This window comes from Dermacentor andersoni, chromosome 8 (genome assembly GCF_023375885.2).
Source record: "Dermacentor andersoni chromosome 8, qqDerAnde1_hic_scaffold, whole genome shotgun sequence".
Classification (NCBI taxonomy): domain Eukaryota; kingdom Metazoa; phylum Arthropoda; class Arachnida; order Ixodida; family Ixodidae; genus Dermacentor; species Dermacentor andersoni.
Window position 1 is genome coordinate 81,568,417 of NC_092821.1, and position 18,494 is coordinate 81,586,910.

Sequence of the window (18,494 nt, forward strand, 5' to 3'; positions counted from 1 at the left end):
CCACATGGCAGATCGCTTTGAAGATGAGGCTCGCACGGCCGCGCACTTTGTCCACAGAGCAGATTGCTTTCAAGCTATGGTGCCTGCACAGCCGCGCCGTAAGCAGCAACCGCTGGAGTAGAATGCCCCCCTTCACTCCCTCGCCACGAGATTGAGCCGCTATCGTCGGCCAACTCTCGCAAGCTTTTACTCGCACATACACTGTACGGCACGCGGCGACGATGTTATTGTGTTTGGGCTTTATAGAGAACATCACGGTGATGGCAGAAATTTGCTTGAAGTGTCCATATAATTGCTATCACAAAAAAATGTAGCTGGACAGGTCACGTAATGCGTAGTGTAGATAAACGGTGGATCATTAGAGTTACAAAATGGCTGCTGACAGAAGAAAAGCACATTTGAGGATGGCGGAAAATTAGGTAGGGTGATGAAATGAGGAAATTTACAGGCAAAAGTTGAAATCAGCTATCGCAAGACAAGGGTAATTGGAGATTGCAGGGGGAGGCATTTGCCCTGCAGTGGACATAAATATAGGTCGACGATGATGATGATTTGATAAATTGCTATATCAGTGTTCGCCATGTCAAGGTTCGACCTATTTGTGTGTGTGTGTGTAAAGATTAGCCCTAGGACGCCACTCAAGGCCAATGTGGCGGACATGAAACACCATTTCCTGCGCACGTCATGCCTGGAGATGGTTGAAATAGTGTCAATACACACACATTGCATCTGCAGCGTTAAACAAGATGCACTGCTGGTGAAGAAAAAATGCTTTATTGCCAAAGTTGCCTACAAAAAGTGAACTTTGGTACAGATGTTTCACCATGCCAGTTGTCAATTCTTCTTTTTATTTGCACTGCTGCAAGTGGAAGTGAAGAAGCATCTGAAAGACCAGTCAACTCCAATGGTACCCCGGAAGAGACACATAAAACTGATAAGTTAAAGGTGACACAGTGGGACAGCTATCTTTTAAAATACTCGACCATCCTTTATTCTCGTATAGTGTGAGCAGCAGCAGATATCTCACTAGGCTTTTTTTTAGTGTGACATTGAGAACAGCCAATTAATAGCGCATGTTGTCGGGTGAATCAGTCGTACATCGTTAAGCAAGGTGCCATGCAATACCAATGTTTGTATTACGTAGCCAATTTATGCCAGCGAATTGCTGAACTGATAAGGTTAATTTAAACTCCTCACTTTCTGCAACATTTAAATGTCACTCTAACAGAGCCTGGAATGGCAGAATTCATTTGCATTAGAACTGGCAACAAATAATAAAAGTATTACAGCAATGAAACTTAGGGTGCAGCAAAAGACGAAGAAAGGGACACACAACACAAGCACTCAGTGTTGTTGACAACTAAACAACAGGGCCTAACATTAGTCCTACCTACAAATCCACAGTTGACATCACTTGAAAAGAGACTAGAACTTATATGACAGAGCTTCCAGTGTAGCCAACACTTGTTTGCTCGCAGCTCAAGATACATATTCCTGTAGCACAAATGGCGAATTCCAAGCAAGAGAAAATTGCAATGGCATCAAGTAAAACTATTCGATGCGACATAAACAAAGCAAGACACAGTAATGACAGGAATGAATGCTTGTCCCCGTCGTTTCAATGTCTCGCTTTGTTCCCGTTATACCGCGCAGTTTTACTTGAAGCCGATGTGCACCAACAGGCCTGAAACAACATTTTACTGTAATGTCAACTTTACAAACATGTTCTGGGTGATCCAATGTACAAAACTTTACATTCGGGATGTGTATTCATATTTTGGCCAACGGCTTGGCTAGGCCAGCCCAAAACATTGGACAATCAGCATATTGATCCTGCACGATCAGCCTGTGTATAGTGCCGCTGCCACTACTGTCACATAGTGTCACATGATTTTGTGTTCACAATAAAGCCATGTGCATCTTTGTGACTTAGCACTGCTGACACGCCATGTTTCAGCATCATTTGTTTGTGCTTCTTTCACACTGACCCAATTGCGAATGTTGTTGTGTATATCCAAGCAAATATAGAACATAATAAAAACATGTTACAAAAGAACATTGGATATAATAAAGGCTCTTTATTTCCAGATGTAATTGAATTATAATAAGACTCAGCCGTACACAAGGACTAGCTGCCCACCTGCTTTATATAATATTCAGCCATTTCCAAGAGTTGTTTCAGCACTAATTTCAGTGCCATCATTTCGCAGCATGAAATGAAAGCAACAATTCTACGTGATGCCACATTCAAAACACATTGGAAACAAGGTTTTGTGTGGTTGCCATTTCATCATTAACAAAGCAGATGCAAGCAATCTACGCGTTTTTAGTGCTCAAGAGCAGCTTGCCAGCACTATCAAACTGTTTGACCACTATGCCACCAAGCTCGGAACATGCGCGGGCAATTGCCGGGTGTGATCCCAAAAAATCAAGTGGCACAAAACATCCACAATGCGCATTATCAAGGGTTTTGTCGCATTTTCGTACGGAGCAACATCACATTATTCACGGAGACATTATAGTTACACAAAGGGAGCACTAAGCACCCTCTCGCAGAAGACGCAGTGCTTGCGGTCATCGATCCTATGTTTTGGTCCCTAGAAGCAAAAGCAAAGCTAACAGCTGATGGTAGTACGAAATCCCTTCTTTTCACCTGCTAGGATAATTGCTTCACCGACAGCTGTATCCCTACACGTCATTTGCATGAGAACACGCACGGAGATTGCACGATCTGCTCCTGCTTTTGTTATAACAAATGGACACGTTGCATTTACATTACTTTTCATAAACTCTGGGTCACCGAGAAAAAGGCGCCATTTCTCTACAAGGCTCGAGAGCTACAATGACTATGTAGCCAACAAACATACGCTAGCGCCTTCAAGAATGGTCCATCCGTGATAACTCCGTCGTTTTGTTGACACAACATTAATTTTTCAGCTAGCGCCGGCCACATTAAAGGGATGCATAAAGAGAGTTGTGCATGCCTAAAGCGTTTGCAGGTGGCGGCGAGGTTTAAAAAAGATGTCCGTGATCCTTTCCAGTCTCTTATTCTGTGTTGTGCTACCAGACAGAACACTATCATTAGATTTGTTGTTGCGCTTCGAATTTGATTCATTGGGAATGTTGTGCAGCTCTCGTGCAGATGGCATTGACATAATTTTTTTCTCAAAGGGTGAAAAACTTTTGCGAAATTGTTAAAGGCTGGACCATGCTTGAAAGCTACATGGCACCTACAGCTAACGATATCTTCTTGACAGAAAAGAAGAGTTTATACGTAGAGCAGGGAATGCTGTTAGCATAACACAGAGCTTGCATTGCACTACATGTCACGTACTCACAACAACTAGGAACACGGCTGGAACATAAAAGCACAATAAAGTGACACAGGTCAAGAAAGGCACTTTTCTGTGCAAATATTGGAGACAGCATACAAAGAGCCCACAACACACTAGTTTACAATGAAAATGAAGCCCAACAAGGCCAAGAAGTGAGAATGCAAATGCCGGCAACTTATCTCTCGCTGTGGCAAAAGTGAATAACGTTTGTACACACAGTAGACAACTCTGCAGTGAAATGTAAAAGTAAAATGAAGTCAGTCATGCAGTCTGTTCGTAAGAAAGCATCAGAAGAGGTGCTAACTTATCTGTCGTGTAAAAAATTCCAGTAGAGAGGCGAACGGGTTATCATAAAAATATGCCACATTTAATAAAGTTATGCAATGTTGGTTCTTCCTTGTGACTAGCTGAAATGAGCATTAGTTTGAAAAAGGAAAGAACCTCAAGTGATGAATGCATAGCAGTTGCTATGAGACGGTCGTCGTCGTTGAGTTTTGCATCGTCCGTATGGAACTTCTGCTTGGCAGCAGTCTTCTGCCAACATACCACTGCGATTAGACGACCACAGAGCAATGACCAATGTCACTATCTGCACAGAACAGTGCTATGAGGTAACATGCGCTCTCAAGCGGCACAGGCGGTAGCAACTACGAAGACACCAGACTACTTGGAGATAGTTGCGAGACTTTTGCCACGACAAAGTGCTCCACGAAACTCTCCCTGAAAGGATATACAGCTCTGGCCACAGCCTTGAAAAGGACCATGTCTGACAACCTCATGGTTCATTCAGCCTTCTGGAAGACTGAGGCAGGGAAACTAAATTCTCTATGCAAAATTAAACTCTTCTGGTAGCTGCCCAGAGTGCATCCAGGATACCATTGTTGCATTGTTGAAGCAGCTTAAGACCTGCACTGTAAGTAGCTATGTGTCAACTTTGGGCTAGACAGAGCAAACTAAGTCAAACACAGCACAGCACATCATGTTAGTTGTGGTGTCAGTGTCAGTGGTCCTGAGAATTGTGAATGCAACAGCCCACATCAGCTTCACAAGTAAACACATACAAAAGCGAATAGCATGGTTGAAACATCCGTCAAAACACACCCACCTAAACATCACAAACAAAAATTCATGACATGCATAGTTTGAACTCCGATATGCTATGTACAAAATAAGTTGCTAGTGTGGTTTATGTACAATCAAAAACATGCCGCATGGCAGAAGATATGCTGGGGTCTGGGATCACAACCTATCACATGAGAGCAACAGTCATGGGTCGAAACAATCACACGAACGCCGAATGGCCAACATATTGTGACACGCTGACGCTACACAGCACAGCTTTTATGCTGTGCTGTGTAAAGCACTTGCAGCCTGGCTTGAAATATAGACAAGTGATAAGCTTATTTCGAACAGAAAAATTGTCTTGCCTACTCAGAAATAGCTTAGTTTAAATTGAAAACAGTGCCTGGCAATTTACGCACTTTCAAACTGTTAAGCCACGCATACTTTATGAGCTGCCCTCATTCTCAGCTTGGGACCAAAAAAAGAAACAAAAAAGGAAAAGGAAAATGAAAGAACCATCTGGAATTTAACATTTACCTTATGAATACTTGACTCTACCAGTTGCAGAAACAAATATTGGTGAACGTTATTGGAATTCAAGGTTGCTGTCGTAAGGAATTTTGTGCCCAATAACATTAAACTGACGCATAATTTTACCACCTCTACGAGAAAATTTTCATTTGGTACATATCACTCACTTCAGAAATAACTTTCTGCATATTCTGTACTTGTAATATAGTATAAATAACATAGTCAATAATGCACTTCAACATTCAACCTGTTGCTAGCCATCGTGGATATAGGCCCGAACAAGGTTTGACATATCTTTATGTAATTATTACTTGTGCATGAAAAAAAGAAAGATAACAAGAATCAAACACTGATGAAAACAGAGGCTTAGGAAATGTGCTAACACCCTCCGTCCACACTTTCTCATTGCATTTTAGCAAGTTCAGCCTTTTTTGCTCCCTTGGGATACAAGGGAGTCTGCCTTTACCGATAGAAAACTTGACCAGGCCGGAGCAGGTTCTGTCAAAACCCATGACATCATAGTGGGCTGACTCTGTTTGGAGAATCTTGCGCCGTTACCCGAGTGTTGGTGCATCGGCGTGACGTCACGGATTTCAATGTACTTTTCTCGCATTCGGGACCGTTGTTGCTCTGCAGAAGTTCTTGAAATTTGCAAAGTTCAGCCTTTTACTGTTTTAGAATAGGATGCAGTGCCTCATTCCAGACAATAGGTTACATAGGTCCCAACACACGACGTCGAAATCACTGATGCCATGGTGAGCTGATGCGAGAGCGTTAAAGCGGCATCGCCACTTGTCCTTCCATTTCATGACTCTTCCGGCTTACCTAGACTCTCTACTCATGGCACAAGTAGACTTTTTTGGTATCGCAGAAGAGTAATTTACCAACATTGCTCAAATTCTATGTTTCTGTACTGTCCCCTTTAATGTTTGAGAAACTACCAGTTGGACTAGCCAGATTTCGTTGATTTAGATGACGTGAGGACAAGCTGCAGGACACAAGTGAGAAGGCACTCAGTCACAATCGAGTAGGCGTCAGCTATAGGTGAGCGCTTTCATGGTTGTTTTAATATTTATGCTGTTGTTCCACAGCCTTTATGTGCTCTATTTGTTATGAACAGAGTTCGAGGTTGAGCAAGTTTTCCGCCACTTTCCAGCATAGAGTTGCCTGAAAGGGAAAATACCACAAATGTCTCGGTCAAGGTGCTGGGGACAAAACGTAGGCTAAAATGAAACAAAATTAATTTACTCTAATAATCCACATCACGTGAACCCCGTACATGGTATGAGGGGTGACTTCGGAACAGAAAAAAATAACGATAAAACAAAAATAAAATAAAAAATAAACAAGGAATAGCGTTCATATATTGTTTGATGAAGAGAAAATTGCTTTGCATAAATTTATATGCTCTGCGCTTTAAGCTAACGTAATGTCAATTCCACTGTCCTTGACTAATATCTTGCCCTATATCTCTAGCTACAGATAGCCTGTAGTCGTTAGGACTGTGATTAGGTCCATTGCATAATGCTTGAAAATGTTTGAAATTCACATATAGCACAAAATGAAATTTTACATGAGAAATGTTTTTAAAATACGGAGGAAAAACAAAGGAAGAACCCATGCATTAGAGATGAATTCTCATATCAAATGGCACAATGTAAACATTGTGCGTGTACAAGTTTGAGCACAGCTGGCCATAACGTTTGGTTGAAAACAGAATGGTCACTTAAGTCTCACAGGACCATTTGTCTGAACAGGTTTGCGGGCAAGTTGTAAGGCAATATGCGGAAGCACATCTCCAACTCAAAATCTTTCAGTGCCTCAAAAGCTACCAAGACAAATAAAAGCATTAGTGAGTGGGTGTTGCGCATAGTTACGCGCAACACGTACGTGCCTTTTCGGCAACAAATTGGACTTGTGTTTTCGACAGCAGACTACTCTGATTTTCGCGCTTCTAGAGCTTGCCGAACATACTTAGAGACCCAACTTACTGAAGCTGACAGCAGCACATTACTTTGCTAGTTATCTAAGCTCACGATATGGATGCTGTCCTGCAGAGCACATTTTTGTCTGTCTGCCACCGAAAGAAAGAAAAAAATAATTAGTGCACTTCTGAAAGTTAATGCGGTGGCAAGAACAATTGCTACTCCATTGTGTTTACACATCTCAAATATGGTTTCCGCCATCGCTCAGGCAACGTTTTCACACGTGCAAACAAAGACAGTTTTGGCCATGCTGAAAGCCATGAGGGCAATCCTGCCGTAGCGCGCATCATCAACCGGACAAGACTTGATGGCTGTTCACTTTGAAATGACGCTAAGATCGCCAGCCTCGACAGCTATGGCTGTGTAAAGAAAGCGTCTTATACGCAACTTGCGACTGGCCAGTGCCTCGGCTATCAAGCTGTGAACTGCTGCGACTGGCCAATACAAAAGCAGGGGAAAATTGTGACACTATCACCCACTACCCTTACTATCACATCATTTATTCTGATAAGTCGGTGCACGAGTGCATGCCTCTCGTGGCTGACCAGTGCCTCGGCCACCGAATTTATTGCCACGATTAGCCAGCAGACAAGTGCCGGTCAACTGTGACTGGCTTGTGCCTTTACCATCCCACAATACGTTATTATAAGCCAGCATATGAATGCTGTTCAGCCGTGACTAGATTATGTCATTCATATCACACTGCCATCCCTCATGAAATGTTTTTGTTACAAGCACTAGCCAACACGTTATTAAAGAGTGCTCATACACTGGTTAATTGCAAGGTGCAGAGCTTTAGGTATCGGGCTAGGTTTCTGGTTGATCCCTTTTAGGGAAACTCAGTCTTGTGTGACATGGCGTCAAATGCAGCGTCACATGCTCTGCCCGCTGGCTTAGCCAATTAGCATTCTTTGGAAGTGATACCTCCGAAAGCTACTGAATGAGAATATCGCTCCTGGAGCAGGCCAATGCCAAGCTTTATGCCGCACGCATCCGTCCGTTCAGTACAGGATGGTTCCATTCACACAGTAAGCCGACTTGGCAAACGCATTCTGCGCTGGCATTGTCCCTCCGCTACCGTTGGGAAGGTATCCCGGCGGCGAGTTGTAGCTGGCGCCCGAGAGGAGGCCAGCGAGGTGAACGACAGGGTTTAGGGCCACGCTTGCATTCCCACCCGAGACAGTGGGCAGAGCTGGATTTGGGCTTGGCTGTGGCTTTGGCTGGACGTTGTCCAGCACCAGTTCAAGCTCCTGGTAGTCGGAGAGCCTCTGCACCTCCTTGTCCTTGCGAAGGATGGTGTTGGGCAGCTTGCGAAGCTTGCGCACCTGCAAGGAACATTGGCAGAATACACGAGGTGAGATCACAGATGTCACGGTATTACACTCGCAGATTGTTTTTTCAAGTCATTTGGAACAGCAGATCAAACGCATGCTTGAGATTTTAACGCTCTGCATCAGGAATGTATTTCGAATGTGTGTATAGTATCCATTCTGGTTAATAGAAATAGGAGTGTGGCGCACAGCTTTATAACGGTAAGCAGCAGGGAAGAAATTTAGCATGTAATATTCAAATGAAAGAACACGACTGAATACACAAAATTTTTTCAAGAAAAAAAAAACATGGGTTGTTGTGGAAATGTGACTGAACTACTATTGCACAGTATAGCCTTTACACAAGCCTTTGAAACATCCGAATTCTGTCAACATAGATGCTGCACTCAATGCTGAAATGCTGGTTGGTGTAGCATATCTGAAGATAATTAAAAGAAAGCATTAAGGATGACATTGTGAGGTAAAAAGATGACCGCATGAAAAAGGAGACTGAACACGAGTGGATGACATTCTAGTTGCAATTATGAGGACAGAAGGGAATTGGCAGGTCATGTAATACACATATCTAGGAGATCACCGGCTGTCTATCAGAATAACAAAAATGACCTAGAGGAAAGTGAACAGCAGCCAAGAGAGGGAGATGAATGGGTAGTGAAAATGAGTTTGCGTAACATACTGGCGAATGAGAAATTGCACCACTTTCCGCACTCAAATTGTGCCACTAGCCTGCCGCCAAAAAAGACGCAAGCGCATCTATGCAGCAAGCTGGATGACAAGTGTTGCCCTCTCTGTCGCATATCGCCCCTCACATGTTGCAAGGCCTATCTTTGTGCATTCTCATGTATGCTGGCTCCTACCTCACGGTGCTAGCTGTCACGGAGTGATCTGACATTCTGGCCATTAAGAGAGCTACCTACAGTAATGAGGCACCGTCTACGAAAGTTGTGCCATACCATCTAATTCATGTGACAGCCATAGAGCGCCAGCAAGTGGCAAAGATCTCGCACATAGCTGACTCTTGAGAGTAAAAAAATTCCTGCACATAATGATAGCAAACGCCAGACTTTTATGAATGCATGCTGTAAGGCATAAAATATATGGCAATCTGAGCATTCTTTCTTAATAGTTTCGACACAAAAAAAAAATGCTTGCTCTGACTTTTCCATAAAAGCAGACGAAAGGATTGCAATTGCAGGCCAGTTAATGACCATAACCAGAAAAATGTGATAACAACTGACCCGCTTCAAATCAGCACAAAGCTCGTCACAGCAGGTACGCAGGAGGTTGGCGAATGTCAGCTCTGTCCTTGGGAGCTCCACCTCGATGAAGTCCGGATCGTCAAGGTATGCGATCCTCACTTTGAGCACAAGGTCTGTCTCTTCTGTCAGTGTAAGAGAAAGACCTCACCTCAGCACTTGCCGCATCACATACCTAAGAAACCTGTACTCAGTCAAATAAGAGAAGACAGTTTGTCATGTTATATCTTTTTCATGAGGGGAAAAGCAACTCAATGCATCTGTAATGTCTGCTTGATGACAGCATAATCGAGTGTTTTATGGAAGCTCACCTGGTGAGGCAGATATATGGGCAAGCTAAAACAATCATTAAAAAAAAAACAATAAAAATAAATGACAACTCTTGAAGGTACTAGAGATTAAAACATGTTATGTCAGTGATGTACAATGTAAATTCTCAAATTGTCACGCTCGCCGATCTAAAATGCACAGTGGCAGAGCCAGGAACTTTTTTTAGGAGGGCACCCACTTAACTGGGGACGGAGGGAGGGAGAGAGAAAAGGTGGCCAGGCAGACAGAATCCTGCTCTACAGAAATTTCAAGAGGGGACAAGAGGGGCGGGAGTCTTGTGCCCAATGGGCACCCCCTCCCCCCTGGCTAGGCGCTCGCCTATAAGTCCATGCTGACTTAAAGATGTCTCATTTCATCTGATGACCTCTGAGTGTGCTGTCAGTATTACCTACTATTGCAGCCTAGTTGTACTAGTTGTACTTTCCTATTGTAGGCATAAGTTCACTCAATAAAGAATTTTATCACTGAAGTTCAGTTCACAGCAATCTGACTGCCTGCCGGCACCAGTCAGTTCCATTTGATCACGATCTCTTTGTGAACTGCATACATACAGAAAGGAGGCACTCCGGTGGTTTAGTGGAAATGAACATGCCATCAATCATTACAGAGTGCACAGCTGTGATTGGCAGGTGCACAGACAAAGAAGACTGCACCAACACACAGTAACACTGCTACAAGGTAGGACATTTGCACAGATGTGCTATGTACATACAGTTGCATTCAATATGAACTGAACACAATGTCAGAGGTCGAAGGGGACTCGCTACACTGCATGATGGCACTGACACATGAGAAATGAAAGTACTAAACACTGTTCCAATTACTTGTACTTATGAAATATATGTTGGCGCCACCATGCAGTCTTGGAGTGCCTTTGACCACAGGCAGCGTGCTGCAGCTTGTATTGAACATGACTGCACAACTACACTGATGTACGAGGCAAAACACCTTGATCAAGAACAAAACCAGTAGAAGACCACTATCGAAAGCATGCCATTCTCTGTCGACGGCTAACACTAACAATGCCTCCAGACAAATGACACAAATCACACCACAATAGTATAAAGAATTTTGAAAATAAGTTAGGCGAGGGATTGTCCTGATTTTGCGGCTCAACTCACCTCCTCACCATTCCTCGAGAGCATGAGCACTGAAGTGCCAGCCCTAGTGGCGAACACGCACCACGGCTGGCTGAGCTAATACTCATGAGTACATATTAGCACTAGAAGAAAGAAAGACTTAGGAAGGAGGGTGAATAAGGAAACAGAGTGGGATCTTTTACTGAGCTAATACTTCTAGACATGGGTTTAGTTTCTGCCTAACAGGCAGTGGGCTCTTCTCCACTTCATAAGATGAAATGATTCCTGCCACAGCGATGCCTGAGCAAGGTAGGCGAGGGGGGGAGGGCACGAATAGCAATTAGAAGTGCTTTGACAGGAGCTCGTCTCATACATAGCGGGCAATGCAAGTCATAGAAGGCTATAGACAGCGGGCAACGTGGTCATAGATGACGCACTCTGCGCATTTCGCAGCAAAGTTTCTTTTTTGATCAGCAATGTTTCCTGCAGAATAACTACCATATATATCAACTACAACTTGTGGACGCACATTTACACCAGATTGCATACTACTTGTTCACATCTGTGTTTCTAGTAGGCAGCATAATATGTTTTGGTCGTGAGCGTAAGAGATGTACTGTGGCTGGTGGTCACAGAAACGTGCCAATGTGCTCGTTTGGTAGCAAATGGGTTCAGATTTTTGATGCCTTTCGTGTAATAAATAAGTCATGTTTTGCAACTTAAGTGCATGAGACTTATAATTTTACATAGAAATAAATGGCGCATGCCCATATATTTGTTTTTCAAGTGTGTCGCGCAATTTTTTGGTCACGGAAGCAAGCAGTGAGAGAAATCTCTCTAGCTTTCGAAGTGTTGTTTGTTATGTATGAAACATAGCGTGCTGTATAACCCACAATATAGGTCGACTCCTGACCTTGACTTGGCCAGGTAACTCACATTGAGCTAAAGGCTGCTTATAAGACGAGGGCGACTTCACCTCCGTTTTTTTTTTTTTTTTCAAGAAAAAAATCTTGACCTAGATTCCAGTTTATACAGTAGCTGGTTTGGCATGACTCGATGATGTGAGTTGCGCCTAGTTGCACTACTCAGGTGACACACACACATACACAGGGACACTGACACATAAATGGGAAACATACACAGTGCAAAGATTCGCATGTGTTTCATGTTAACATGTCAGTGTCGCCATGTCTGTCAGCTTAGCAGCACAACTTGCACTATCAGGCAAAGAATAGTGAGGAGAATGAAAGAAAGGGAGACTATGACAAGGCGACTCGCTGGCACAAGTACAGCCTTTGTCGAAAGTGTACGGGCTGCTCTGTGCCTCCACCATAGACCTCCACCATTCGCCTGGGAGTTTAAACTTAGGGCAACAGAAGGAACGCCTTCAAAGGGACACTAAAGGAGAATATTAAGAAAGGGTAAGTTTCCACAGCTATGAATTTGACATTTGCAGAGAGAACAGAATTTTTGTAAGCAAGAAAATGACGAAAATGGAAAATTGAAGTGGTACCACCTATTTTGGACAATGGAACCTCTCGTGTGATGTCAGAACTGAGCGATTAACAGAGTGGCACAGAGGGAGATCACAGATTATGTAAACTCATCCATTTTGGCGTGGGTGATATTTAAAATGAGGTGCAGCAGCATTGTGGCTATTTTCTTTACAACAAAGTCACATACTGGCACACAGAAAACACTGACAGACTTTTAGGCAAATAACTGTTGATCTAACTCGGCTTAATAGTTTTCTTTAGCATCTCTTCCAAGAGCGTGCAGTCGGCCTGGCGGTTATAAGCAACGTAGCCCGCTAGCCTCTGAGAAAGAGTGGGCACATGTTTCTTGTGAGCGGCACTTGCTGCTGCAATTCCGGCCAGTCGCGTGACTATAGTGGTGCTATACCTTGATGGCCGCTAGAATAATCTGACTGGCCATTGTCGTGGGGCAGGCTGTGCTTTCCCGGAAGGTCTGCATCGACGTTTCTGGTGCTTCGTGAGAGTTCCGAGAGGTCCACCTTGTACTCGATGGTGGGGTGACTCAGAAAGTGAGGGGTGATTGGCAGCGCTGGAGTTGAGCTGGTTGCATCACCCTGTCCAACCTCTGCATGGTAGAAACACACAGGCTTTCTGGTAAGGTTGTATCAAGTACTGTTTCAACTAGAAAAAAAAAAAGAAAAAGGAAAACGGGAACAGCTTTTCAGCTTCTGTGGACTTAAAAATATCAACTGTGCAGTGATTGTGGGGCTGGATTAGTAGCCTCCTACAACCCTAATTGCTTTTTATACTGGTGTCGCACGGTCGCTTTTGATCGCAATCGGGTCTGAACCGGATCCACACAATCGCAACCTGTGCATTGTGATCGAGCCTCTTGATCGCAATTGTACGCGGATCACCATGTAGTTCTGAATCCTGAGAGTTTCCAACAATCAGCAGACGATAATAGCCCTACCCATAACGACAAACAAAATAATACTTTCCTGAACAGAAATAAAAGCATTTATGTTGCAATTTTTTTCAGCTTATCAGGCAAGTTTTATAAGTGCTATGGACCCCACTAACGACAATAGGTACACCAGGTTGACCTCGGCCAAACTGGATCCGGATCCGGATCTGGATCCGAATCGTTCAACCGTGTAGCAGCAGTCATTGTTGGTCGCAATCAAGTAATCTGATCCGGATTAGACCTGATCGCAATCAGAAGAGGTTATGTGACACCAGTATATCACACTACTTACCCCCAATCTCCATTACTCATTTGCTGCATATAGGCTTAGACAGAAAAGCACTAGACGCTCGTACTCTACACATAGTCTGTGTGATTTAACTTATAAGTTGAAAATCTGAAAGAATATGTGCAGCTTCTCTTCGACCAGCCATGCGCTCTTACTGCGGCTGCCGCACTATCCCACACAGCCTACCCCTCCGTATACTACCCATGCAACACAGTGACGACCCCTTAACCCATCAATTGCCGCGCCCACGTATACATGTCTTGGCATCAATGCATGCCTTTGGCCAAGCAAAACTGTGTCATGTTTCCCATACCCTTCCTGCCGTTTCCGAGGCAATTCGTGAAGGTAAAACATTCGTAAGCTAATTGCGCCATCTACACAGAAGTGGATAAATTAAAATTGTACGACAAGTTTTGCTTTTTATAGTAGTAGTGGTGGTTTCTTGTATTAAGGACAAAAGGAAGAAGGAAATGAAGGACCATGCACGTCGTAACTGTCTCACTTCCTAGTTGACACCCGAACTGGTCCGCAGCTGTGAAAAAGATACAGGCTAAGAGAAAAGATAGATAGGGCAGGGGAAAGTTACAATAAAATAGACGTAAAGAAAATATGAAAGAGTGAAAAGGGGATATAACTATAAATACACGGCTATGAATATTAAAAAAAAGGAGTGCTCAAAGTACAGAGAAATATATGTGCGACAGCGATTCACAACACGGTGTTATGCACTGTGTCATTTAGCCAAGCAGTGCTGTTATGCGCTACGCCAGGCCCTTCTCCTCCAGGAATTTTGCCAGGCTGATGTGAGACCACATCACGAGACCACACAATGACTTCAAGGAAAAGCTGTACAGTCTCGGAGCCTGTTGCGAGCCAATGGCATGACAAAGCTTACGTGTCGGCGTTGCTTGTGTCTCCTGTTTACCAGCATGGTGGACCAGCAAAAAAAAAAAAAAAAAGAAAAAAAAAAAGAAATTTTGCGTGTCTTTTGAACAATGAAGAAATTTAAGTATGTCTAATAAAGCTTGATTCAGAGGACCTTGATGTTGATTACGAGACATCTTACAGTGGCGAAGAGGCCATTTTGCCTGCGATACACTAATTATCCTAATTAAAGTAATTAGCATAGGCCAATTTTTGTTTACATTTTCAGACAAGATTTCGTAAAATATCCAATCGACCAAACTGGTCAATGACACATGGGCCAAGCTGGTTGATGTGTCAATGAGGCCCCATGGAAAGATAACAACAATCGGTGTAAACAACTGCAATCACCCAGAAACATTTGTGCACGTTGCACTAGTGCGGTTATACTGCATTGTTTAAACAGGCTGCAATGCGCGAAAATAATGAAAGCGGGAGACAAGGCTTTCAGATGTTCTCTAGTGCATTTGGAACATGTATCAGCACATGTTCAGTAGTACTGGCTGACCAAGAAATAATGTCACTTCAGCTAGACAAAGCCAAGAAGCAGGACTGATTCTGAAGGTGCATGCATTTTTTCACATTTCTTGCCTTCTTGTTAAGTTTTTTATTTAGTTTTCATAGACATATATCCTATATATTCTGGCTTGTGAATGCGAGAAAAAGAGCTATTGGTCTCTCCATCATCATGTGTGTATGATGGCGCTTCTTAGTTTATGCATCCTGAGAGCTATGCAGCACAACTTCGCATCTATGAAGAACTAACTAGCCTAAGTGCAATCTTTCATTGAACCTACTATTTATTAGTAGCAAGAACAAAAATAGACGAAGACACAAACAAAGTAAAATTATGTGCATATTGTAGCAAACGACATGCAATGCAATTTGTGCACAGCATGCTTTGTAGCCACAATAATCAAACCTCAGTTTCCGTCAATAACTCAAGCTGGCGGGTCTAAGTGGCTGCTTGCATAACAAATGTGAAAACAGCAAAAATATGCATCCAGTGAAATTTGTAAATGCTTTACAGGTGAGCAGATCAAATTATAGCCACTGATGTGCAAAGTTATAAAATATTCTATAACTTTTTCAGAGTCTGCCAGGGTGGCTCTGCTGATATGACACGGCTATTGCTGAGCGCAAAGTGAAGGGTCCCATGCCTGGCCATGGTGGTCGCATTTCAACAGAGGCAAAACATGAAACCGTTTGTGTACTTGAATTTAGGTGCCTGTTAAAGAACTGAAGGTGGTCAAAATGGTTCCAGAGCCTCCCACTATGACATCTCTCTTAGCCAGACTATGCTTTGGATGTAAAAAGCCATAATTTAATTCTTAGCACAACAGTCCAACCTCTACATAATCAACACAGGCATAATTTATCAGATATATAACAAGGCAAACCTACAATGTTTCTAGCTGCCGAGGTCAGCATGTAACACATATGCTTATAACGAATAGTGGATATAACAAAAGGATTTTTACGTTGCATGTGATATTGTTATAACGAGGTTTAACATGTATACTGCCAAGAAGTATAGTTAAACTGCAATGCATTGCAGAAATTCTTCCTAGTACCTATGACGATGGCCATTCATGGCCGCGAAATCTCATTGTACAGTACAGAGGGTCTCGAATTCTGGAAGCTTCGATGCCTTCAGGTCAGGTGGCATATGAAGGTTTATTGGAGTGCCTTCTCCTAAGTTCATGTACTATGGATGTTCTGCATCCTTTGCCATGGCCAGAAGTTGTGGTGCTGACTAGCACTTCCAGGGCTAGATCTAGCATGCACATGTAATACCCGTGAATGTGGTTGGGAAAATTGCACAGCGGTACATCAATTGCTAAGAGCATCACGCACGTAATTCGAAGATGTGAGTTCAGTTCCCACCTATGGCAAGATGTTATATTGCCCAATTTCATTTTCTATTTACTTTATCATTTCTACATTTCAATGAAAAAGAAAGTAATTTTTTTCCTACGCTTTCCTTGTCTGTTGGCTTCATATAATTGCGACTATGTACAGTATGGCACACTGTTAAAGGGAGAACCTAACCACTAATGAAGGCAACTAGATAATTTCTTCACCTTTACTGAAAATGTCTTTTTTTTTTAAGTTGGCAGATACAATCAATTGAGCGAATATTTACGGCACACAAAAAGTTGCCTGCGGGACTTTGTGCCTATCTCAACGATGATTTCTGGTAGAATAATAGCTGTGTTACCTTTAACAGTGGACCATACTGTGAAACACTTATGGTCCACCGTGTGCACATAGGGCTCACCTCCAAGCAACGCTCTGATGTCTTCGTTGTCAGTAAGTGCGGCTGGTGTCTCTCCCTTGAATGTCGTTATGGTGGGATCGGCACCTTGGCTGAGCAGGTACCGCACAGTGGCAATGTGACCCCTCTTACAAGCCCAGTGCAGCGGTGTCCTGCAAACATAGCATCGAAGAAGCCATGTGATTTTTCATTTCAAATGTTTTTCCTTGCCAAGGGAAGATTATAATTGGTATGTCGCAATAATTATGAGGCATGAACAGTGAAATGTTTAAGTCGATTAAATAGAAGCTATTATAAAACTGGCTGAATACCAAGCACAACACTACAAAAAAGTACAACATGCTCTCAAATAGGCAGCATTTATGACACACCATATTTGTACGCTTGTAAAGACAATGGAATGAAACAACTAAGTGCAATCGTATAGCATGGAACCATGGACATACGTGTACCATTTCAGTTATTTGATGCCAGCAATGAGGCCAATGTTGAAACTACGCAGATAAAGAATAGCTGTTATAAGTGGTATGCGGTAAGCACGCAAGTTTAATTCTTGAGTTATGTTTACATCACAATTTTACTAAATAGCCAGCAACTATATCTAATGTACGGTTTTCAGTTAATTAATGCAAACAATCACTTGTACATGGAAGGTACACAAATTTATTCCTTAATTGATCTAGCGTCAGAATCTCCCTCAATAAGCAGCACGCCTAATTACTACGTTGCACAGATAGCCCTGCTATTCAGCATAACAAAAACAATATTTCATTTCAAGTTTATATAATCCTATAGTCAACAGCAAAGCTAACAAACTCATTTATCGCGCATATGTAGCATCATGGTTGAGAAAGTAACGTACACAATCATGCAGCCTTCGAAGAAGAAGAATTGTAACCACCTGTTCACAGTTCTACTTATAAGCACGTTTGCGCCCTCCGCCCACTCTATGTAGAGCAGCTTCTTTGCTCCACATGAAAGTAACGTGGCAAAGGTGCACTTGTATGTCAACCGCCCCCACAAAAGAGTCAGGTGAAATTTATCATTACTTCAGGGCGAAACAAACAGATGTAAACACACAGCCCGAGCAAACAAATGTAAGCGAACGAATATATACGTGAACTCCAGATTGCGGCATAGGTAATTATCATAACCGTACGTTAGGTTGACGCCCCTGCAAAACACGCGGTCGGCTTCATGGCGCTGCACGAAAGCATCGCACAGAAGACGCACGCTTAGGAGACCGCAATTACTGGCTTTTTTATTTTCGATCATTCTCTATGAACAAATTTAGAAGTCTCCTCACCCTGAGAACTACATCACTGCGCATTCGTTAGATAACTCACCATCCATTAATGTCGTGCTGTGAGTTAACGCGTACGTTCCGCTCGATGAGCGCGATCACGCTGTCTTCGTCGCCGTAGCATGCCGCTTCTCGAAGTTTCTCTTCGAGAATTTTCGCCTTGTTTATCTCCATGCGCTGGATGCAGGCTGTCAAGGAATCCGTCGCGGCGGTCAGATTAGAGAAACCCCAGCCAAAAACACCACGGTACCGCCCGGCGGGATTTTTTGATGCCTCTGCGATACGAGCACAAGCAGATACAAGTTTCGCCTGCGCTGCACATTGAACGTCCGCGTGCAAAAAATAGTTC

General features: G+C 43.1%; 1 protein-coding gene across 3 annotated transcripts; it reads right to left on the minus strand.

Annotated features, from left to right (window-relative positions):
* Positions 1-755: 755 nt before the first annotated feature.
* Positions 756-18,453, minus strand: LOC126538722 (ankyrin repeat domain-containing protein 40-like). 3 transcript variants are annotated; one of them, XM_050185451.2, is made up of 6 exons: positions 18,189-18,453; positions 16,846-16,994; positions 12,812-13,009; positions 9,483-9,625; positions 8,088-8,238; positions 756-6,095 (listed from the first exon to the last, which is right to left on the minus strand). In XM_050185451.2, exons 1-6 carry the CDS (start codon positions 18,317-18,319, stop codon positions 6,001-6,003), a joined length of 867 nt encoding a protein of 288 aa, XP_050041408.1. In that variant the 5' UTR covers positions 18,320-18,453; the 3' UTR covers positions 756-6,000. The 3 variants fall into 3 exon arrangements, with proteins under 3 accessions (XP_050041408.1, XP_050041406.1, XP_050041407.1); XM_050185449.2 differs by having other exon boundaries at positions 7,992-8,238; XM_050185450.3 differs by having other exon boundaries at positions 6,002-8,238.
* Between the last annotated feature and the right edge of the window lie 41 nt (positions 18,454-18,494).